Source organism: Microcebus murinus, chromosome 8 (assembly GCF_040939455.1).
Source record: "Microcebus murinus isolate Inina chromosome 8, M.murinus_Inina_mat1.0, whole genome shotgun sequence".
Taxonomy (NCBI): domain Eukaryota; kingdom Metazoa; phylum Chordata; class Mammalia; order Primates; family Cheirogaleidae; genus Microcebus; species Microcebus murinus.
The window spans coordinates 92,528,331-92,552,552 of NC_134111.1; the positions used below are offsets into that span (position 1 = coordinate 92,528,331).

At 36.2% G+C, this 24,222-nt stretch overlaps 1 protein-coding gene across 1 annotated transcript in view; it reads right to left on the reverse strand.

Annotated features, from left to right (window-relative positions):
* Positions 1–24,222, reverse strand: part of FARSB (phenylalanyl-tRNA synthetase subunit beta) — a 67,813-nt gene that overhangs the window by 24,207 nt on the left and 19,384 nt on the right. Inside the window, exons 6-15 of the mRNA XM_012741940.2 lie at positions 23,687–23,837; positions 22,772–22,880; positions 21,096–21,166; positions 19,326–19,387; positions 17,751–17,802; positions 13,836–13,897; positions 13,348–13,555; positions 12,753–12,833; positions 9,253–9,345; positions 4,677–4,794 (exon numbers count right to left, since the gene is read on the reverse strand). Of these exons, the coding sequence (XP_012597394.1) occupies positions 4,677–4,794; positions 9,253–9,345; positions 12,753–12,833; positions 13,348–13,555; positions 13,836–13,897; positions 17,751–17,802; positions 19,326–19,387; positions 21,096–21,166; positions 22,772–22,880; positions 23,687–23,837 (1,007 nt within the window). The remainder of the gene's footprint in view (positions 1–4,676; positions 4,795–9,252; positions 9,346–12,752; positions 12,834–13,347; positions 13,556–13,835; positions 13,898–17,750; positions 17,803–19,325; positions 19,388–21,095; positions 21,167–22,771; positions 22,881–23,686; positions 23,838–24,222) is intronic.

The following is a 24,222-nucleotide window of genomic DNA, read 5'->3' on the forward strand; positions in this document are numbered from 1 at the left end:
GGCAGCTTCAGTGGCAATCAAGGAATAAATCGTGATTGCAGAATTCAATCTGTGTTTAAGAAAAAGCCAGAATATTGGACTTTGCAAAATATAATTGCTTTTCTGGGTATAAAGATTAGCAATTCACAAGTCAGTCCTTTGCTCCCCTGAAGTATTTTTTTTTTTTTTTACTATTTTATCGTATTTATTCTTGACATTAAACAAAAAAACAAAAATATTAATGACTGAAACTAACCAATAACTCATTTCAGCAGCCAGATATGGTAGCTTCAGTGCTGCCTCGGCTAACTTCCCTGTTATGAAGCTGAAAAATTTACCCCACGGCAGAGTCTGCATTCAACCAATTTCTTGTTCCAAAAACATATGCCATTCTAGCCAACAAAAGTGATAAATCAGCTTAGTCCCTTGAGTCATGACTAATTTTTTAAAATGCTGCAGCAATTTCAGATCTTGAGACTCAAATGCAGTGGCTGGCTCAGTCTCAAAGAACCTGAATGTGTCTGACTTAGAGTGGAAGTCTCAATGCTTAAGAAGTGTGTCTGACAGCTTCACACAACATGGATGGTCAAAAAAGTCCACGTTAGAATAAGAAACTGTCCAATTAGTTCAAGGATGAAAATAAGGGTTAGTAGTCTTTCATCTACTCTTACAGGAATGCAGGACAGACACCATTTGTGGGAGGCATACTGAAATCCACCATAGATTACATTTTCATTTCCACTTTGGAAGATATGTTTGCTGACCCAAAACTGATGTGAAGCTGGGAGTGTTAGGTTTCTTCTTAATATTACAAAACAAGTTAGTGGTAGTTGTCACTCCATTCTCTGCACTACCAGGACACCTGTATATTCTCTCTGAGCATGATCTCTCTCTAAGCACAATCTGTAAGGGGCTGTTCGAAGGTCTATCTCCCTCAAGACTGGCACCTCTTTCTCTTACATTCTGAAGCAGTCCCTAGGAAAGACAAGAAATTCAAAAATACTTTTCTACCAATGTGCTGAATGAGACTGTCTTGCTCACTCTTGCCATGCATCTCTACCCCTCTGAACCAGTAGTTCAGGTACTGCGGCCATTAATGAAGATTTGGGCCAGGTGCCCATGCTTAAAATCCTAGCACTTTGGGAGGCCAAGGTGGGAAGGTTGCTTGAGGCCAGGAGTTTGAGATTGCAGTGAACCATGGCACCACTGCATTCTACCCCCTGGTAACAGAGCGAGACACTGCCTCAAAAAAAAAAAAAAAAAAAATCAAAAGAAAAAGAAATTTGGGAAATTTTCATATTAACTGGAAAACTCCCTCTCTATCACTTCACTTTTGATGGTTTACATTTTTATCTTCAAAAAAGTTTCACTATTTAGCAGGAAATGGCTAATGTATTTAATATATCCAACAGAGAAATGATTATTGGTTTGAGATAGAAAAACATGTGTCAATTCATTGAAAAAAAGTGGGTGATAAATTACTCAAAAAATAACATACGTGTTTCCTTAAGTAAATTCCCATATTATATTTTGGTTTTTTTATCCTAAAAAAACAAATGGCACAACAGAACCAATTAAGTCAATGGTTAGGATAAAAATCAGCCCTAAGTGCCTAGCAAGGTGACATTAACCCTTTAATGGCCAGTTAAGGTTCTCAAGCCATTCTACTAGAAAATTCCCAAATGCCAGGTATCTGGCTTTAAGGATTGCTAATGCCCTAATGATAAGAGCAACACTTATTATGTGGCTAGAACTTTTTAAACTGCAATTACATTTAATCCTTAAAAGAAATCAATGAAATAAGTGCTATCATTATCCCCATTGTACAGATTAGGAAGCTGAACCAGAGAGATTAAATAAACTGTCCAAAGTTAAGCACCCAGTAAAAGGCAGAACCACGACTCAAGCCGAAGCACTCTGGCTGCAGAGTCTCTACGGAACTGTGGTGCTTTGCTGCCTCCCCTACAGTCCTCTGGACACCACATGACAAGTAGGGAATCCACATGGCCATATTTAGAATATTCCATCAGAAAAGTGTCTCTGTTATGAAATAAAATCCAGGCCTACCTAAACAGAAAACATACTCCAAATAAATTAAAGCAAACCTATGTTTTCAAGATGATAGACTTACCAAGCACATTTACCTCCCTTCATTTCTCAAATCTCACTGATATGCTAAAAAATTTTAAAGAAAAATAAATCATAATATGGTACAAGACAATGGACAAAAGTAATATCAGATGGAAATGAATCAATGTCAATAGCGAAAACAGAAAATAATTAAAACTAAAAACAGGAAAAAAGATGTCTCCTATAGTGATGAGAATTCTTTCTGATGAAACAAAGTACAAGAAATATGAAAATCTTTTTTTTTTTTTTTGAGACAGAGTCTCACTCTGTTGCCTGGGCTGGAGTGCCACAGCATCAGCCTAGCTCACAGCAACCTCAAACTCCTGGGTTCAAGTAATCCTCCTGCCTCAGCCTCCTGAGTAGCTGGGACTAACAGGCACGCACCACCACGCCAGGCTAATTTTTTCTATTTTTAGTAGAGACAGGGTCTCACTCTTGCTCAGGCTGCAAACATGCAAATCTTTGAGTTTAAAGTACGTGACTGGGATTCTGGGGTAATCACCTAGATGGTTTATTAAAAGATGACATACAGCACAAGCACTTAAGAATAGCTGTCTCTCAATAGCAGAGTTATATACAAGCACAGTAAGAGAAACAGAGTAGAATCTATGTCTGGGCCTTCCCAATGAACATTGATTAAAAAGAAAATAGCATAGGCACCTCCACCTAGGACTGCAATACAATAAAGTGCTCCATGCCTATAGTGAAAATTTATTTGTGGCAATGGTGGGACGCCAGCCTGCTCCCCACCCTAATCTTCCAGACTCTGAGCTGCCACTCAAGAACATGCCTACATATTTGTGTTGTTTTCCTCACTGTGCTGGTTTTTAAATTGTATTTATATTTTCCCTAGTCCTGGTTTTAAAAATTTTGGTTAACATTTAATCCATTTAAAGCCCTGTAGAGCCTTTAGGAAGCCCTCTCAATTAGGGAAGAGCTCTACTGCTGAAACAGGATTACAATACTTTTGAGGAAACCTAGTGTAATTAATCTAATCATATATTTGTAAATATAAACAGATCACCTAGGATCAAAACAATATAAAACTCAAAGAACTAAGATAAAAGGTAACAAGTCAAAGCTAACACAAAAATTTGACATTGGAATTATAACAAATTCTCAGTTATCTGCACCAATGCAAAAGAAACTGAGAAATAGGTCTCTGCTTTTGTCAACTGATTCAAAAGAACACGCACTGAATTATATAAAGTCTGGAGTAAGAATCATTGAATGAACACTACTAGGATTTGATCTGTTAAATCTGGAGAACCAAAGAAACACGACCGGCAATTGAGTTACCTGAGGCACTGTTCACTAAGGGATTACCACACATACAGCTCAGAACAGTCAGATGGACTTTTATCAAGAAATTGGAGATATGGAGTTTGAATAAGACAAACTTCCTTGGTAATCAGATTTAGGTACTTACTAAATATATATTCTTAAATAACCACCACATTCCAAGTGTTTGACCAAGCAACCTACTGTACTAACAAGTCCAGACCATACTCAAAAGGGACAAAAACTGGTAATACACATTCACAGTCACTGGTACAACGGTGATGGTAGTCACTGCTAAACTAGAATGATAAGATATAAAGTATTTTAAGATGATACATATATAAATCACATGATATAAGAAAAAAATGTTTCTCTATAAACTGGCTCAAGTCTAAAAAGAAAAAAAAAAAAAAAGAAAAAAATGTTTCATAGTGCTTTTCAAGTTAAGGTTTAACTAGGGCTCTTCATAAATATTAAACTCTTTGCTAAAATGTACTTTCCATTAAAAGAAATGAGAGACACAGCAACCAAATATCTGGACCTTGCTTGGATTCTGATTTAAATAAATTCATCATAAAAATTAAATTTATGGAACAATTGGGAAAATTTAAACACGAGGTGGATATTTGATGATAACAGGGGGTGATAATGGTGTATTAAAAAAATGGTAGTGCTGGCCGGGCGCGGTGGCTCACGCCTGTAATCCTAGCTCTCTGGGAGGCCGAGGCGGGCGGATTGCTCAAGGTCAGGAGTTCAAAACCAGCCTGAGCAAGAGCGAGACCCCGTCTCTACCAAAAATAGAAAGAAACTAATTGGCCAACTGATATATATATAAAAAAAAAAATTAGCCGGGCATGGTGGCACATGCCTGTAGTCCCAGCTACTCGGGAGGCTGAGGCAGAAGGATCGCTCAAGCCCAGGAGTTTGAGGTTGCTGTGAGCTAGGCTGATGCCACGGCACTCACTCTAGCCTGGGCAACAAAGTGAGACTCTGTCCCAAAAAAAAAAAAAAAAAAAAAAAAAAAAAATGGTAGTGCTTATCTTTTAGAAATACATACTAAAGGGTTTGCTGACGAGATGATATGACGTCTAGGACCTACGTTAAAATAATATGGGGAAGTTGGTCGTCATATAGATGAAAGAAACTTGTCCATGTGTTGATAATTATTAAAGCCGAGTGCTGGATTCACAGGGGTAATTATGCTCCTTTCTCTCTTATGTATAGTTGACATTTTCAAAATTAAAAAAATTCTTTAAGTATACAAATCTAAGATGACTCATTCTTACCTCTGCTAGAATCTTTTACTACAATGTCAGAGATTTCAAACAGTTTCAGAGGAAGGGGCATCTTCCGGTTTGCTGCTATGGTCTTTAGGAGGCCAGGAAGAAGGGTAGTGCGTGCCACCTACAGGAAAAGACATGAAATTGCACTAAGTAAGAACCAAACAAACATACTTGGTTAAAGACCAAGCAGAAAGATCCCATATCTTTACAGGAAGACAATTCTGGAAAATGCAATGCCTAAAATATCCAAATAATTTTAAATTTTCAATTCCAGGACACTTGAATTGAACTAAAAACTGAAAATATTCTGGCTTTCAAATTTACAAAGTCAAAAATCATAAATTTGATTAAAAAGAAATGAGAAATATAATTTAAATATGATTGCTAGTCTCTAAGGATTGGTTATTTTATTCATTATAATTTTTAAAATTAAATTTGAAAGTCAACTTTCAAGTCAATTAAAGTTGACTTTCAACTTTAATTTTAAATTTCAAGATTTCAAATACATGTAAATTCTCATATCTGCCTCATTTCACAAACTAAGTGAAGTAGATTACAAGAAAAAAAATGTTCAAATGGATTATATATTAACCAAAATTTTGAAAACCAGGACTATGGAAAATATAAATGCAATTCAAATACCAGGACAGTGAGGAAAACAGAACACAAATATGTAGGCACTGAAAAAACCATACAGCTGCTATGGGCAGGCTATGACTATAGTTTCCAGCTTTTTATTAACTAAAGCAAATATGAAAATATGTGCAGTTACTCATTCTTACTATTTATAAGAAATGCACATCTGGATTGTTTAAAAAAGCAAAACCTTTACCCTATAAAGATATACAACTATTATGTACCCATAATTTAAAATTAAAATTAAAAAAAGCAAAACTTCCCTGCTTCTGATTTTGTCTGTGAAATAAACTTCTCATTTCAAAGTTATATATGTTGGCATCCAGCACATGTACCGGAAGGATTTTATGAGCAGTGTTAAGAGTTTATTGTTGGGGCCAGGAGTAGTGGCTCATGCCTATAATCCTAGCACTCTGGGAGGCCAAGGCAGGAGGACTGCTTGTGCTCAGGAGTTCCAGACCAGCCTCAGCAAGAGTGAGACCCCATTTCTACAAAAAAATGGAAATATTAACCTAGCATGGTGGCACAGGCCTGTCGTCCCAGCTACTCAGGAGGCTGAGGCAGGAGGATCGCTTGAGTTTGAGGTTATAGTGAACTATGAAGATGCCACTGCACCCTACCCAGGGTGACAGAGTAAGACTCTGTATCCCCACCACACCACACCCCCAGCAAAAAAAAAAAAAAAAAAAAAAGGGTTTATTGTTAAGTCTGGACTCTGCAATAAGACTCCAAGCACCATTATCTTTTGCCAGGATATTGCATGAGTTTCTTAGGCTGGCTTCCGGGCTTCCACTCCTGCCACCTCATGGCCAATTCTCCATACAGAGATGTTCCCTTAAGAGCAAAATCAGATCATGTAACTCCCCTAGTCAAAAATCTCCAACAGGTTTTCATTAAATTTTGAATAAAATCCACGCCCCTATATGGGGCTCTATATACTCTCTGGCTCCCTCTCTAACCTCAACTGCTGTTGCTCCCAGGCTTGTTGCACTCTAGCCACGCTGGATGCTGTACTGGTCAGCAACCAGGTATCGATCTCAGGGCTTCCACACTTGCTCTGCCTCCTACATTCTTCCTCTAAATTTGCATGTGGCTATCTCATTTCCTTCATGTGTCTGCTTAAATATTCTCTCCTATAAAGGTTTGCCCTGACCACCATAGCTAAAACAGCAGCCCCTCCTAGATCCTGCACAACTAATAGTAAGGCCCTAAAACAACTTGCTAGAATGTGTGAAGGAAAAAGAGAACATCTTTCCTATCACATTTACTCTACAAGCAAGTTGCTTTAGCTTTCAACTTGGTACTTCTTAAATGTTATCCCTTTTCCCAATTAGCGAAAAAGTGCTCAAACCATTCACAAAACAAACTACACTATTAAAAGTTAAAAGGAAATTTAACTTATTTGAATATAAAGAAGCTACTTTTGTAGATAACTTCTCTTCATATTTTTCAGTTTATTTTATAGATCAGCCTTATTTGCTCATTTAAAAACCTACAGCAATACAAAAAATTAAACCTGCACCTGAGCAAGCTTCTATATCTACTAATTTATTAGACATATAGGGGACCACCTGGAATATACTCAGCAAAATCCTAAATGTGGGAATTCTATAGGACAAATAACTCAGTTTCTTAAACAAAAGAAAAAGAGAGAGAGAAAGAAAGAAGGATGAATGGAAGGAAGGAAGGAAGGAAGGAAGGAAGGAAGGAAGGAAGGAAGGAAGGAAGGAAGGAAGGAAGGAAGGAAGGAGGGAGGGAAGGAGGGAAGGAAGGAAGGGGCAACTTGTAGATTAAGAGATTAAAAGCAGCACATCAATCGATTTTGATGTATGAACTGCATTTGAATCCCAATTCAAAACTATAAAAAAAAATCTATTAAGACAAATGGGAAAACTTAAACAATGACTGGATATGTGAGGATGTTAAGGAAGTTTACTGCTAATCGGGGGAAGGTGTAATAATCTGTAAGTTTGTTTACAATATTTATAATAAAATTTTACATATTTTAGCTACATATTCTTTTTCTATCTTGTCAATTTTCTAACACATTTACTATCAGAAAAGAGCTCAAAGTTAAGAATTTAACACAGGAGAAAAAACAGGCTTAGAGAATAAACTGAGTTACAAGCCCATAAACAACTTTACATTTACTTTGACCACAAATAAATATAAACTTGTTAGCCATATTAGTAATGGTAAGTCAAATCTGTTGGTAAAGCAGGGGTAAAATGTATAAATTGTCAAGTCTATAGGACACTCTCTCACTTTAATGTATTTTATGCAGAAAGACTGATTCTTATGTTAAGCTATAGCTATTTATAATGATATTTAATGTATGTCTGATTTGTTTTCCTTCTACTTATATAAAATAGATAAGATGTAAACTCTGAAGAATATAACAGTTACTACATCTTAAGAAATCTTGATAAGTGAAACTGGGAAGAAAAACGTAAACTGGAATAAACAAATAAAAATCCATTAAGTTTTACTGAAAAAATCACTCTACACAAATGAACTTCAAGATGTCTTATTACAAAGAACACTATGATCATCAATTTTTTTTTTTTTTTTTGAGATGGAGTCTCACTCTGTTGCCTGGAAGAGTGCTGTGGCGTCAGCCTAGCTCACAGCAACCTCAAACTCCTGAGCTCAAGCAATCCTCCTGCCTCAGCCTCCCCAGTAGCTGGGACTACAGGCACACACCACCACACACAGCTAATTTTTTCTATTTTAACAGAGACGGTGTTTCACTGTTGCTCAGGTGGGTCTTGAACTCTTGAGCTTAAGCTTAACCCGCCCTGGCCTCCCAGAGTGTGAGGATTACAGGCATGAGCCAACCACACTTGGCCATGATCATCTTTTAAAAACGGTAAAAAAGCTAGACTTCAGGAAACAAAATATAACAATTCATTATCACAATCTTTCCAAATTAGTATAAGGATTCTTCAAATTTCAGACCCTAAATATAAAGAATTCATGTATTTGATGCATGTGATGCATGTTATTATCAATTAGTTCTTTAACTGGTCTAGCTCTAATCCATCACATTAGTAGGTAGTTTTGTAGATAAAATTTAGAATTTTAAAATTTAGATTTGAACATTTTTTAGAACTTTAAGAATTTTTTTTAGAACTAATCCAACCCCTTTTGCCAAAGTGAAAAACAAAGTCCAAAGAAACTATTTCAAATCAGAGAGTTCAGATATATTTATAATAGCATTAACCTTCTTAAAAACAAAACCATCCAGTTCTAAGATTCCCCTTGATGCTAGAATGGGATGTGATTTTCTCTGAAGTCTGGGTTAAGAAACACATAGAATTGCATGTGTAAGATAAACAGAATGAGAGCTTATTTGTATGAAAGAGAGAACTATTTAAAGTTATTAATAAGCAAAGATATTATAACCTTGAAATGCCTTTCTTTCATAGTTAATATCCCAATCTATAACTTAAATTATTTAACACTATTAAAGTAGTATCGTCATTTAAATATTCCTAAACTCTACATGAAACTGCCAATCAACTTAGACATTACAATGAAAGATATAGGCAGCATAGTCAAGAACCGATGTAATGGCCAATTCAAAGTGAATGACTTATGGAGGCATTAGAAACAGGTTTTGATTCATTTATACAAATGAATGGAAAAGATAAAATCCAAAAATGGTATTAAAAAATCAATTATGAAATGGAAAATTCAGACAAGGGAAATTGGGCCAGACAGCACAAAGCAAGTAAGAACCAACTATAAAGCAAATCAAGAAAAGATTATTTTAAAAATCTTAAGAATTTTTGTCAGCAGAGCATGTAAAAACCAACTATAAACTTATCAAAGAGATTAAACAGCTCTAACATTTCACCATCTTAAGTATAACTGAAGATAACTTTTCCTAACTCATGCCTCTCAGTTTTTACTTAAATTCTTGCCTACTTAAAATTCTTACCTGAAATTCGGCTGTTTTAGGGTTACTTATGTGGACTGCCTTTGTTGCAGAGATATCCAAACCAAGTTTATCAGCAATATCTTCTTGGGAGCACTAAGAAGTACATACAAAATAGATTGATATGCTAAAGCAATGACTATATTTAATACAAAAAGTACTTAATGCAGTAAGTCAACTTCTCATGATCTAATAGCAATACATATTCCCTACATAAGTCAGTAAGAATAAACATACATCAATTGCAAGCCCACAGCAGAGGCAATTTAACAGGAACAGTTCTCTTAAAATGTGTTCTATGATACAGAGCTAAAGTGAATTTTTCACGTGGAGATGGTATAACCTGTACTCAAACCATTCCTAAGCGAATCTCCCATTTACCTATTCTAATCGCCTATAAATCCTTAGCCATTCCTCAACCCTTACACTTTTCCCTACCTTTGCCTGAAATGCTTTCCTAGCCCCACTTGTAGTCATTCCCCAAGACCCTACTAAATGACCTCTCTTCCATAAAAGTATTCCTAATGATTCCAGTCAGATATTCTCTGTCCCTTCTTGGTACTCTCATGACTTTGTTTGGATTACCATTGTAACCCTCGCTAAATCCATACTGACTTGGGGCAGAATGGTAAGACTGAAAGCAGAATTCAAGTAGCCTGAACTCTGCCCAGTGTTCTTTCTACTGTACCATGTAACTTCTGTGCACATGCTTGATAAAGCTCCTTGTAACAAACTGCTAAGTACCCACCTACCAAAAAGAGAATGCTTGTCACCCTCCAAACCAGCACTATGGGTGGAAGTTATGAAAATAAAACTCACTATTAGATACATCAAGTTTAATAATGACAAGTACTCAAAAAATATTAATGATGATGATTTATAAATCGTTAACTAAGGATAGGAAACAATTATCACATATTAATGCTAAACTTTTAAAAAAGAATTTAAAACTTAACATGAAAATTGATATACTATGAGATTACTGTACTATTTTCCAACATTAGGCAATACTGCTCATTGTATTGTCCCATAAAATGGTCTTCAAGGACTAGTTGGCCTATATTTCACTTAGAAAAAAAGAATGGTATAGAATAACTGAAATTGTAAAAAGAATTAATTTTATGACAATGCCAGTTCTAGCAATTCTTGGCATATTCTCCTATGAAAGATCTTGAAGCCACATCCAGGCATTGCAGAAAAGAGCCCCTAGATCCACTACGGCTGCCAAGGTGGAGAATGGTAACAAGCACACCAATGATAGGCCTTTCTCCACAGCACAGAGGAGCCTCATAATAAGGTTTAGATATAATGTGACCAGTTACTTAGGAAATCCCATTTACATGATACAATCTACTCTCAAATGGAACTAGTAAGGTTTGTGTAAAAGAAAAAGGCTACACAGGCACATAGCAGTGCAACTATGTTCCCGAGTGACCTTGTGTTTCATCATGATCACAGATGATGACAGACAGTGATAAGAAGGGATTTAAATTAAGCTATCCCAAAGCAGCAGTAGCTAGCATGCGGAATGAAATACTTTTTAGATGTTGATATTTATATGTTTGTTTTAATGTGTTAAGAAAAATTATAAGTAAACCAAGCTGATAATTTTTATAGATATTATTTTTATAACAAGGTTAAAGAAGGTAGTTTTAAAAGTGAGCCAATTTAAAAGAAAATATGACAACTGCTATATAGATAGATATAACAAAAACCATGATGAAATGTGAATTATACTTGGGAAGTCAAGGACTAGTTTTCAGAAAAAGAATGGCTGTTACTCTGTGCAAAATTGCATATAACAATACAGACCGTCTTTGCTCAGTGATGTTTAGGTTTGCTTTAAAAGTATGCAATTTCATAAATAACTTTAATGTTAGAATTCCTATACAAATATTTATTACAAATCTGAAACTCTCCAACACCTCACTCCTCCCCCACCTACAGATAAACAATAAGTGTGGTAAAGTGACTTTACCACAGACTGTTACTAACATCCCTGGTGTGGCAGTTAAGTCACAGGTCTTGGATGCACGAGGGCCTTGGGCTAGAATCCCTGATCCAATCCACTAACTGGCTGCACGGAGTAGGAAAGCTATTTAAATTAACTACTGTGAAAGGAATGGCTACTTTCCAGGGGTATACGGAGAAGAAATGTAAGTATGTACATGAAGCCCTTGGCACAGGGTAAACACTCCCTACAGAGAAGCCACTAGTCAGGACTCAGCCCATGCGCTCCTCCCAAGATGCCACAAAGTTAAAGTCAAAATGCACTACTAATATAAAAGGACAAAAAAACCTCACATGCTGAGGTTTTAACAGCAGTTGTTTCTGGGGAGGAAAACAGGATTAGAAGTGGGGAGGGGAACTGTCATGGTTTACTTTATATGGTTAAAGTTTGAATCCTTTAAGAGACTATTCCTATGTCACTTACACATTAAAAAAATAAAAATACATTTCTCAGTGTTATTTTTTGTATTTCATTTTACATGAAATCATGGATGCTCACAACTAAATATATATATGTATACATATGAATGACATGGCATTACAAACCTAGTGTACGCGGCATGAGACAATGGAAAAGCACAGCTCTAGGAGTCCACAGGCCAGGACTCCAGTTCTGGTTCTCCTGCTGTCTGTGTAAAATGTTAGGTACTTATCCTCATTCAGCCTCCAGCTCCTTATTGGTACAGTGCCTGACATACAATTAAATCCTCAACAAGTATTGCTGAATGAATGATTGCTGAATCAGAAAAATGACTAGACAATAAGTAAGGTCCCTTAAATACTCTAAATGATTGAGAATTTCAGGGCTAGGGTTGAGCTGAGTGAGAGAAAAGTAGTAGCTGTTTTCCCCCCCAGATTATTAAGCTGAAACTTACTTGAATACTCAAGAACTATACTGTAGGCACCACAGAAACGCTCAGCGAGAGGAAAAAAAAGGAACTACAAATTGCATACACATTTTATTCTTTCAAATGGTCAATCTGGTGGGGGAGGCAGATTTCCTTCTGATTTTGTAATAAAATTCATTTCCTGATTTAGGCCTTTTATGTCAGCTTTTCAACTCAAAGCAAATGTTTGTGAACATGTTCAAAGACAAAGAAATAAGTTTAATGTGGAACAGTCCACAAGCCCTTAACCAGGGCGGCATCTAGTGGGCATAGCCACAACTGAATTAAGACCAAATATTCTAACTTAATAAATTTGGTTATGAAATACATTGTGAGCCCTCAACACTCACATGAAACTATGAAATACTCTGCCATCTGTCACCTAAGACACTTTTTGTAGGCCTTCATGTTATTCTGTAACTATAGAAAGAAATCCTTCAACATTCTTTACCAGAAATTGTACCATCTCAAGTAATGAAGTTATTCTTGAGAATCTGGAAATTTAGCAGTCAAGATTTTATAAATTCATATAAGAAATCATAGAATAAATAATTCAGAGATTCTAAGGAAACAATCAGCTGAGCGGAAAGAACACGTAAGACGTACCAGAGCAAAGGTGAGTGCTTCAGTGAAGCCAGCGGCTGCCATGTCATGCCTGAGAAGCTCAGTGAGCTTATTAAGAGGAAACTGAAAAAGAAAGAATTTACTTTATTTCACCTCAATAGAGTTTCCTATTTTTTAATAAAGAGAGATTTATATAGAGCATGTCTAAAAGGAAACCACCCTTCCACCTTTACTAACATACTGTTAATGCCACCATTTCCCCACCAATACCATAAGCCTAGCCCACTGCCTTGTCACCCCTACTCCCACACAGATGTACAAAGCCCCCCACTTCCACCTCTCCCACACACAGCTTCTGCCTTCGGGCCCAAGCTGAGAAAATGAATCTCCCAGTTAGAGTCAACAAGGGCTCCAAACTCAAAACCTGTCTTTCTTCAAAGAACTAGTCATCACAGGTTTTAAACTCACTCTAATCATTTGGGCATCTGTTTTGTATCCTCTCCATGGCAAATGCCTCTCATAGCAGAGCATGTCCAAATACTGCTTAATTCCTATGTTCTGTTTTCCTGAAGACTTCCTGGCATTCAATAATCAGTTTCTAACAATAAGGAGTGTTTATTTAAGGGTGCAATCTTACTTGATTAGCTATGGTGTATGTTTTCGGGAGAGTCATCTGAATGTTGTTATATCCATAAGCAATAGCTGCATCTTCTACAATATCACATGCATGGATAATGTCAGCTCTGGTCGGAGGGATTTCAATCTCAATCTGATTCCCATCACCTATGACTTCTGACTTTAAATACATCCTGGTCAGAAGCTTGGCGAGATTTTCTGGAGTTTCTCTGAAATAGGAATGTACAAACCATAAACTTCACTGAATTATTGAAAACATGTATACATTTTGTTTTAAAACATGCTACTACCTGAAAGAGTAACCTTACTTTTTGACTTCTATCAGACACCAGACATCCTAACTGATGCTCTATCATTCCTTAACTCACACTGAGGGATATCAAAACCCTCTCCAAGCATTCTCTCAGGAAAAATGAAATAGTCTTATGTGTACTTTATTTTTGAATTCTCTCCAACAGTAAATAAATCAATGAAGTTTTCAGAGCATACCTGATTCCAACTTTTTTGTTAATCAGATCAGCTCTCACCATCTCCTTTCGGTAAGCTAGTTCCTTAAAGAGAAAGAGTTTGAAAAGCTTAAATCATTCTCCATCAGATACAGCTTTAGACTCTTTCTAATTTAACTGGTTGTTGAGTTGTATTACCCTTCCAAGAATTTGTCATTAGAGCCACAGACTGAAAATAAACTTGATGTTTCAAAACATTATTATGGAGGAAAAAATGTTAGATTCATATGTGAACATTCTACCTGCTAGATAATTTGCACTGCTTAGAAATAATATAAAATACCAAATATTTTTCCCTTTTGGATGGTCTATTCTCATTCTCTACAGTAAAACACTGCTGCATTATACCATTTCAAAGATGTTTATAAATCCTGGCAAAGACCTTCAGTCTGATCTCAGGTAAGCAGGTATATACATATATGACCAAGAAAGAAAAATTCAAGTGTCAAAATGTACTATTCATCATACTAAGTCTAAGAGTGTTATGAAGATATTCCTTTCTTATTTCCCAGATGGGGAAATGCAATGATACCCCAAGTCCTGGCTATCAATCTGCTCCACAAGGCAGTAGGGCTGGGAGCATCTCATGAACTGGTACTCACTCTCTTTCGAACTATATGTAACTCTGTCATATCAGGTGAGAACAAGCATGCATAAAATCCACGCTTTTCAATACTTTTGGAAACATGCCTGCGAGTATTTATCATTGAATCACTCTCAAAAGTATAAATGCCACCAGCAAAAAAAAAAAACCATACATTTAAAAACCTGTTTCCATCCAAGTAAAGGCAATGGGCAGAGCCTTGCTACTCAAAATGCAGTCCTCCAAGCAGAAGCACGAGCATCACCTGAGTGCTTGTGAGAATGGCAGACTTCAGGTCTTGACAGCTAGCAGCAGTGACACCACACCTACTGAAGCCCAATCTGCAGGTTATCCCCTGGTGATGTAAATGCACAGTGGAGTTTGGGAGGCACTGGACTAGATACTAATGATTGCAATAGAAAAAACAAACCTTTTCTGAACAGTTGCTACGAGCTAAACTGTTATTATGAGCAGAACAGTACAAGATGCACTTTAAGATAAAATTACTTAATCCTCACAACAGATGTTATTAGTATTCTCGTTTTACAGATAAAAAATTTGAGCTTTAGATTAATAACTAGCTCCAGGTCACACCAATGGTAAGCTGCTGAGCCCGAGTGCTGCTATATTCCCACTTCACAGAAAAATGCTTATCAGATAATAAGCATGCAGTATATATTCAATGAACAAATGTATGTAGTAACTAATGAACAAACTAATGAATCAATAAACCAATTGAGACAGCCTACTTCCAAAGTGCACACTATAATCATTAGTCTCTCTATCTACCACTTATCTCCTCTAGTTCTCTTTATTCTAAAACTTTATTCTTTTCTATAAAATAACAAAAGACCAGAATAAGAACTTTCAAAGTGTGTTTGGGGAAAATATGCTATTTCATGTGAGAAAGAATCAGTCTCCCCCAGAGGAACCCTACCTACCTTCTGCGAGGACAATCTGAGAAAAGCTGTTCTAATTGAGTTTAGGATGAAATAAATTAACAAATGGCAAAACACCCATAGAGTACCCCTTTTCAGAAAGCACATCATTTCAAATTTATGAAAGAGCTCTATAATACAAACAAATGATTTTAAGAAGTTACCTATATGAGAAAAGTGATCCAAATTTTAAAATAAAATATTTCTCCTTTTCTTCCCCAAAATATATTAATATCTTCACTGTTATTAACACTTGACAATTCTTAATATTAAAAAGAAAAAGAAATTTTCTCAAATCAGACATTATTTTAAAACAAGACTAAAAGCTACATGTGGCTTATCCCAACTGCTATTGCGGTAAACTGTAAAAATGGCCACAAATGTTTCCCCTCTTTGTATCCATGGCCTTGCAACATGACATTGTAGATCCTCCCATTAAGAGATGGCATCTATTTCTCCATCCCTCAAATCTAGCAAAATGACTGGCTTTGGCCAACAGAACCATGCTTGAAAAGCATTGAGTCCTGGGCTTGCTCTCTTACTGCTAGGAAACCTGCAAGCGTCACCATATAAAAAAGTCCAAGCTAGCTTGCTGGTTGAGGAGAGACACTTGACCTGTGGACCCCACTGCCAAGAAGTAGATATGTGAGTGGGGCCATCCCGGATCATCCAGCTTCAAGCCAATCAACCGGCTGATTACACATGTGAGCACACCTAGCAGAGATTAGCTAAGCTGGACCAGACCACAAAAGAGAATTATGAGCTAAATAAATGGTTGTGGTTTTAAGCCAGTAAGTCTCAAGGTAGTTTCCTAAATAACAAAAGTTAACTGATAACAGCTACTAAAATCCAGATCAATTTAAAAAACCTGATATTGTCAATATAATTTCAGTTATGCTTTTTACAGTTATACATTTATATATTTTGAACCATAACTAATAAATGAACAAAATTTGATGTCGAATATTAATGTTTTCAGGAATGGGGAGGTTTTACCTACTTTAAAAGCTATTTAAATAGAAACTTGGCCAGGCATAGTGGCTCACATCTGTAATCCTAGCACTCTGGGAGGCTGGGCAGGAGGACTGCTCAAGGTTAGGAGTTCTAGATTAGACTGAGCAAGAACAAGACCCCATCTCTACTAAAAATAGAAAGAAATTATCTGGACAACTAAAAAAAATATATATATATATATATAATTGGCTGGGCATGGTGGCACATGCCTGTAAGTCCCAGCTACTCAGGAGGCTGAGGCACAAGGATTGCTTGAGCCCAGGAGTTTGAGGCTGCTATGAGCCAAGCTAATGCCATGGAACTCTAGCCTGGGCAACAGAGCGAGACTCTGTCTCAAAAATAAATAAATAAATAAATAGTTGAAACTATTTTAGGTTCTGGTTCACTTCATAAAAGACAGGGTAATAAGAAAAAATTCAAAGAAAAAAAAGCTCATCAAAGAATCATCTTAGTGAATCAAAGCCACAACTAAATGACTGTGGTACTGTTATGTTTTTAAATAGCCATCTTTATATCAAGTCATCTTGAGGGGAAAAAGCCCAGTCGCAAAAGAATAATACTGGTTTAGATTTTTTACAAAGATTCCATGTCTTGACAATAACTGTCTTTACTACTAAATTTGACTTATTTATACATTTGGAATTATTTGTTAGTCACAGTGATGGCCTTCAGCCAACTGTTAATTTAAGTGTGAATAGTCTAATTAGATTTGCAGGGCTCAGTAGTATTTAAAAAATAAGACTATAAATTAGCCAGTTAGTAAGTTTTATTGTCCTATAGCACTGTAGGGTAACTATAATTGAGAATTTATTGTATATTTTCAAACATCTAGAAGAACACATTTTGTTCCCAACACAAAAAACATGCTAAATGTTTGAGATGATGAATATGCTAACTACCATGATTTGATCATTCCATATTGTATACATGTATTGAAATATCACACTGTACCCCATAAGTATGTACAATTATTATGTGTCACTAAAAAATAAGAACATAAAAATGAATTTCCCAGTTAACTAGTTAATAAGAGAATAAATCATAGGGATTATGGCCATACAATGCTGTATAATGTAATGTGTTGACAGCCGAAGTCAGACTGTCTGAACTTAAATCCTAGCTCCACCACTTAATAAGGTACTTAACTTCCAAGGTCTCAGGATGTCCATCTGGAAAAGGCATAATAGCACCCAACCTTATAGGATTACTGTAAGGTGAATCCATGTAATGCACACAGTATAGTGCCTGGCATGAGGGTGGATAGATGAGTGGTTGCACAGACAGACAGAACACAAATACTCTATAGCCATTATTATTAGTATTGTTGTTATCATAATCATCAAGTCATTTCTTAAGTACTTACTGGAAAGGTATGTGATTTTCCATTAGGAAAAACTACCTCAGCTGCTTCAACTCTGCAAAACAAAAAAGCCAGAAATAAAATACTTAAGAAAAAAAAATTCACCATAAGTTCTAGAAATGTGTATGGTTAACAAATTTTCATTTGGTCTGCAACTACGGCCTCAACACATTCAATCTATCACATTCCAACACTGTTGTTTGGATCGATCTTCCTATATACAACATCACTCTAACATCTCATCCCCTGTAGCTCCCATGTCCCTTTGGGCAGTGCCCACTTAAAAAGTTTACTTCCCAGTACTGCAAAGCATGCATCCTACATGGACCCCTTGCCAATATTGAGATACACATTCCAGGCTTTACTAGGGCAGTGTGTTATACAACAAAAGCTAACTGATACAACCACCAACATACTAATCAGTTTTAAAAAATGATAATTGTCCATATAATTTCAGTTATGCTTTCTATAGTTATATATTTATTTTGAATTATAATTAATATTCTAGGATAAACTATGATGCTAGTATACAGTAAGGGCCATATAGATTTGTTAAATAATTTTTTAAATTAAAAATATGCCTTGGGGAAAGGTACAGTGACTCATGTCTGGAATCCCAGCACTTTGGGAGGATGAGGTAGGAGGATCACCTGAGGACAGGAATTCGAGGCCAGCCTGGGCAACATAGCAAGACCCCATCTCTACAGAAAATGTTTTAAAATTCCAGGCATGTACTCCTAGCTACTTAGGAGGCTGAGACAGGAGGATCACTGGAGCACAGGAGTTCAAAGCTATAGTGAGCTACGTTGTGCCACTACACTCCTGAGTGACAAAGTGAGACCCTGTCTATCAAAAAAAAGAATTTAGAAAAAATACAGTCATCTTACTAATATATATTGAATACATGCTTTGCTTTTATATATGCTTCTCTACCTTTGCTTAGCTGTTGCTTTTGCTGTTCCTCCATCTATGCATTCTGAAATCCAATGATCACCAAACACAGCTTAAATTCCATTGCCTCCATGAGGCCTTCCCAGATTGCTTCAGCTGGCGGTAAGTTGCCCTTACAGACAGAACATTATCAAAACTTTTTAAAGTACTTATAATTTTTTTTATTTTGAGACAGAGTCTCACTCTATTGCCCAGGCTAAGAGTGCCATGGCATCAGCCTAGCTCATAGCAACCTCAAACTCCTAGGCTCAAGCAATCCTTCTGCCTCAGCCTCCCAAGTAGCTGAGACTACAGGCATGTGTGACCATGCCCGGCTAATTTTTTCTATATATTTTTAGTTGTCCAGCAAATTTCTTTCTATATTTTAGTAGAGACGGGGTCTCACTCTTGCTTACGCTGGTCTTGAACTCCTAACGTCAAGCGATCCTCCTGCCTCGGCCTTCCAGAGTGCTAGGATTACAGGCATGAGCCACTGTGCCCAGTCAGTACTCAACCACATTTTACTTTACACATTAATTATATATTCTAATTATAGGAAACACATTTTTCATCTTTATATTTAGCACAAGGCCTTAGTGCCTTGCCTTCAGAACGCAGGCCATCAATAAAGGTGCTGAATGAACTTACGTAAATTGTTTCTCACAATATTCACTGAACATGGTGACAATAATATCAAGAACTATTTTTGCCTGCAAAGAAGAAAAACAAATACAAATATGGGAATCTATAAATATATTCTCTTCATTCAGATAGAAATGAATGAATGTTTAATATGATTTATTTCCCCAAACATCTAAAAATGGACTTTTATATTCTAAGAAAGGAAATAGAATAAAAACTTATGTGTAGGCCTGTCCTTATCTTCAAGGGTTCTGCATTTACGCAGTTCTCTAAGAGTTACAATGCATGACTGAGACAAATTATTTCGTTCCCCCACCCCCAACCTCGGTTTCACTAGGTTTCAAGAGAGACAAATGGCTAATTACTAGAATAAATCTTATCAATCTCATAAATCTCTGAAGCCAGAATTCTTGAATCCTAGCTCAACCACTTAGTAGGAATATGACTTTGGGCAAGCTACTTTTCTTACCTGTTAAGTGGACATAATAAAAGTTCCTATCTCATTTGGTTATTATGAGGATTAAATGCACTAATATATATAAAACATACAGAGCAGTTCTTGGTACCTAGTAAGGAACATATAGGTTAAATAATTTTTCTAATTGAAAAAGAAAATCTTATAAATAAATATAGTAACCTTCTTGGGACATATGCTTTGCTCTTACAGGCTTTTGGAAAGACACCAAGGTCTATAAATGCATGAATTAAAATTAAAAAAAAATATTTTTGGCCAGGCATGGTAGCTCATGCCTATAATGCTAACATTCTGGGAGGCCAAAGCAGGAGGATTTCAGCTCAGGAGTTTTAAGACCAGCCTCAGCAAGAGTGAGACTCTGTTTCTACTACCAAAAAAAAAAAAAACAAAATTAAAAAACTAGGTGCGTGCCCATTAGTCCCAGCTACTCAGGAGACTGAGGCAGGAGGAACACTTGAGCCCAGGAGTTTGAGGTTGCCATGAGCTACAATGACACCAGTGTACTCTACTATTGTTTTACAATAGTAAAAGCAGTATTGCCCTGACAATATTTCTGAAGGCAAGTATGGTACATAAAAGTTATAAATAAAACACCTTACAATGTTCTCTACTCCAGTAAGATGACGGTCAATGCCATTTACCTGCCCTACTCCAGCCTTCTCCTGCCATACAACTTTCTTAATTTGCTTAATTGCAACCTCCCTCTATGGCTCACTTAACATGTCTAATGAAGTTATATGCCATAAAAAAGGCTTTCATAGCAATCCGATCCAATAAACGCAGTGACTAAAAGTGAATGAACTACTAGTGTTCTACATATTCTAGATATCTTTGTGTGCATAAACCCTTTATCATTTTGCTAAATAAAGCTTCTTTATGGCTAGTTCACTAAAAAAAAAACTTACTAAGTATACAAAGGTACCAAATTATTTAGCATTTAAATTAAGCTAAGATAAATAATTTATACAGAGTTTGTTATAGTACTTATTCCACTCTTTGTTTTACGGCTATGTACATGTTTAACTCTCCCACTAGACTAGGAGTTCTCTGAAGTCAAGAAACATGTAACTATTAAATTCCTGGCACTGGAAAGACTTTCAGTGCTCATTAACCATTTGTTGAATTAATGAAAGCACCATAACTAAAGTACAGAATATCTATATCTTTTAATTTTCTAAATTTCTAAAATATGTTCCCACCTACAAAGCGAACATATTTTAGATTTTAACCACATAGTCCTGGCCCAGAAGTAAAATCTATCCTATGTGATTGTACAAAAATAGAATAAAAGTTTTATTTACCTTAGTAAAGTCAGTTCCTGTGCATTCAATAAATACATTTCTAGTATTTACTGTTATTTTGGAATGATCCCCTGCAATGAACACAAAACAACCAGTTATAGAAATATAAGTGCACTATAAAACCCAACAAAATAGAAACTACATTTTAAATTTAGAATGTGACATAAACTAACACCTTAGAAGTAAGGGGATATATAACTTTTAAGACCCCATTGCAAGTTGGAGAATAAAGATGAAAATAACAACAAACCTTTACTGAGTGCATACAATGTGTCAGGTGCTATGCTAGGCACTTAACATAGGTTGTCTCATTTAATGTGCACCCTATAAGGTAACTGCTGGGCAAGAAACTAAGATTCAAAGAGACTGAGCTACTTAATCATGATTACAAGCAGCAAGGCTAAGATTTGGGTCTAGGTTTGGTTAGCCCATGTTCTTAACTGCTATAACTACTAGAGTCCAAGATCTCTAGAAGGAGAAGCTTCTCCTTCCCATCGTAAATCAGCTAAGCCTCCTTCTCACCTCCAGACAGGCAAACATCTATGGCTTAGACATCATCAAATTTTGAGAATTCATTCAAATTGCCTCATAAAAATAGCCTTCAAGCCGGGCGCGGTGGCTCACGCCTGTAATCCTAGCACTCTGGGAGGCTGAGGCGGGCGGATTGCTCGAGGTCAGGAGTTCGAAACCAGCCTGAGCAAGACCCCGTCTCTACTATAAAGAGAAAGAAATTAATTGGCCAACTAATATATATATAAAATTAGCCGGGCATGGTGGCGCATGCCTGTAGTCCCAGCTACTCGGGAGGCTGAGGCAGAAGGATTGCTTGAGCCCAGGAGTTTGAGGTTGCTGTGAGCTAGGCTGACGCCACGGCACTCACTCTAGCCTGGTCAACAAGCGAGACTCTGTCTCAAAAAAAAAAAAAAAAAATTAAAAAAAAAAAAAAATAGCCTTCAGAAGGAAAGTAAAGGGAAAAATTTAGATTAAAAGTTTTAGTTTACTCTCCGCCATGTCGCCGTGGATTCACACCGCCGTGCATGTGTCCAGACACGGAATATGAAGTACCCAGAGTGAACCTAGTGTAAACCATAGACTTTAGGTGATTACTGTGTGTCAATGTAATTCTATCAATTGTAAAAAATGTGCCACTGTGGTGGGGGACGTTGATAAGGAGGGTGTGATGGGGGTGGATGGGATATGAGGGAAACTGTATCTTCCTCTCAATTTTGCTGTGAACCTACAACTATGCTAAAGAAAATAAAGTCTCTAAGAAATAATAATTAAAAAATAAGCCGTGAAAAAAAAAAAAAAGTTTTAGTTTAACTATAAAACTACAGCAAGACGAGTTTAGAGTTTGACTTTGAATTTAACCAAGTGAACTACCTGCTAAAACCAAGACATGGAATCCCTTTGGAGGAACAGAAGAGAAACCAAAGATTGGCATTAGAAAATATTTATAAATGTATAAACATTTATACATTTATACATTACATAAAAATCACGAGTAAAATGTTGTTGAATAAATGAAAAAAACTATTAAAATCTATAAAAAAACCTAAGATTCTCATATTAAGAATTATTTGATTTGATTCAGTCAAGTCTATTGAGAATTCTATAGAAATGCTGAAGAATAAGATGGAACAGCAAAAATCGAGGATGCTTATAAAATAACTCACCATTGATGATGGGAGGCATTGAAAGAACTACACCATTGCTATCATAGATAACTGGGTACAAGGGTTTATTTTCAATGATATGTAAGTAATGTTTAAGGTGGTTGTCAGTCTGAAAAAAAAATAAGTCAAATAAAATTAGTTTATTTCTACCACTATAATTAGTTTACATACCTCTTATATAAAAAAAAAGAGGGAAAAGTTTAGAAAAACATTAAAATAGTCCCAAATTACAGAAAACTCTAAATTTATAAGATTTTCTAACATAAATTACTATCTCAACATCCTTTTACAACTTCATCTTCTATTGGGAAGAGATGAGAACACAACTGGGTAGTTTTTCAAGAGTGAAAATAGATTTGAAAGGATGTACCCAAAATATCTCAAACACAAACCATCACAAAACTATTTAGATAAATAGGAAGAAATCACTTGCAAATCAAACCAAAGATAACAGCTGCTTTCCCCCCAAATACCCACTATTTCTGTGTGTTATATGCCATTTTAAATGATTACTGAATTCATTTTCACTGTTGTACTCTAAAATGCTAATAATGGGAGGGAGACAGTTTGTAAGAGTATTTCCCACAAAAACAACTATCTAAATCTTACTGTTCTTTATAATTGCATTAGTTTCAATTACACCTAAATATAAAGACTACATTGTGGTATGGTCTACTTCAGTGGTTCTCAATCCAAGCAGCACATTAAAATCATCCCAGAGGTTAAACAAGAAACAATAAGCAAAACAGAACTATGTTCAAGCCCCATTCTAGATCAGATGAATTAGTACTTCTGGGTTGGAGCTCAGATGCTACTATTTTTTAAAAAGTATTCATTAGATTTCCTTAATTCCAAGACTTGACTATGAAGAAATTTATAATTTTTACAAAGTACACAATAAAAAAGAATATTTACCTTGTATATTTTCATCAGTTCACAGGCTGTATATTCCTTTGTCCTATTTAGAGGTTTGAATTTGATATCTGAAGGACGTTTCGCAGTATAAGTAAATGGGCCTGACAAAGTATCCAAATCATGGGTACCAATAGCAACCAATGCTCTTTTCCTAATTGTTGGGGGGGAAGGGGTAGAAAAGGAGGGAGATGAAAAGGAAGAGAAGGAGAGAAAGTGATTTGAATATTCCAAAGCAGAAATTCTAAAGACAATATAGACTAATTTTTTTTTTTTTTTGAGTGTCACTGTGTTGTCCCAGGCTTGAGTGGAGTGGCATCATCATAGCTTACTATAATCTCAAACTCCTGAGTTCAAGTAATCCTCCTGCCTCAGCCTCCCGAGTACCTGGGACTGCAGATGTGCACTACCACACCCAGTTAATTTTCTTATTTTTTGTAGAGATGGGGTCTTGCTTGTTGCTCAGGCTGGTCTTGAACTCCTGGCCTCATGCAATCCTCCAGCCTCAGCCTCCCAAAGTACTACATAGGCATGAACCA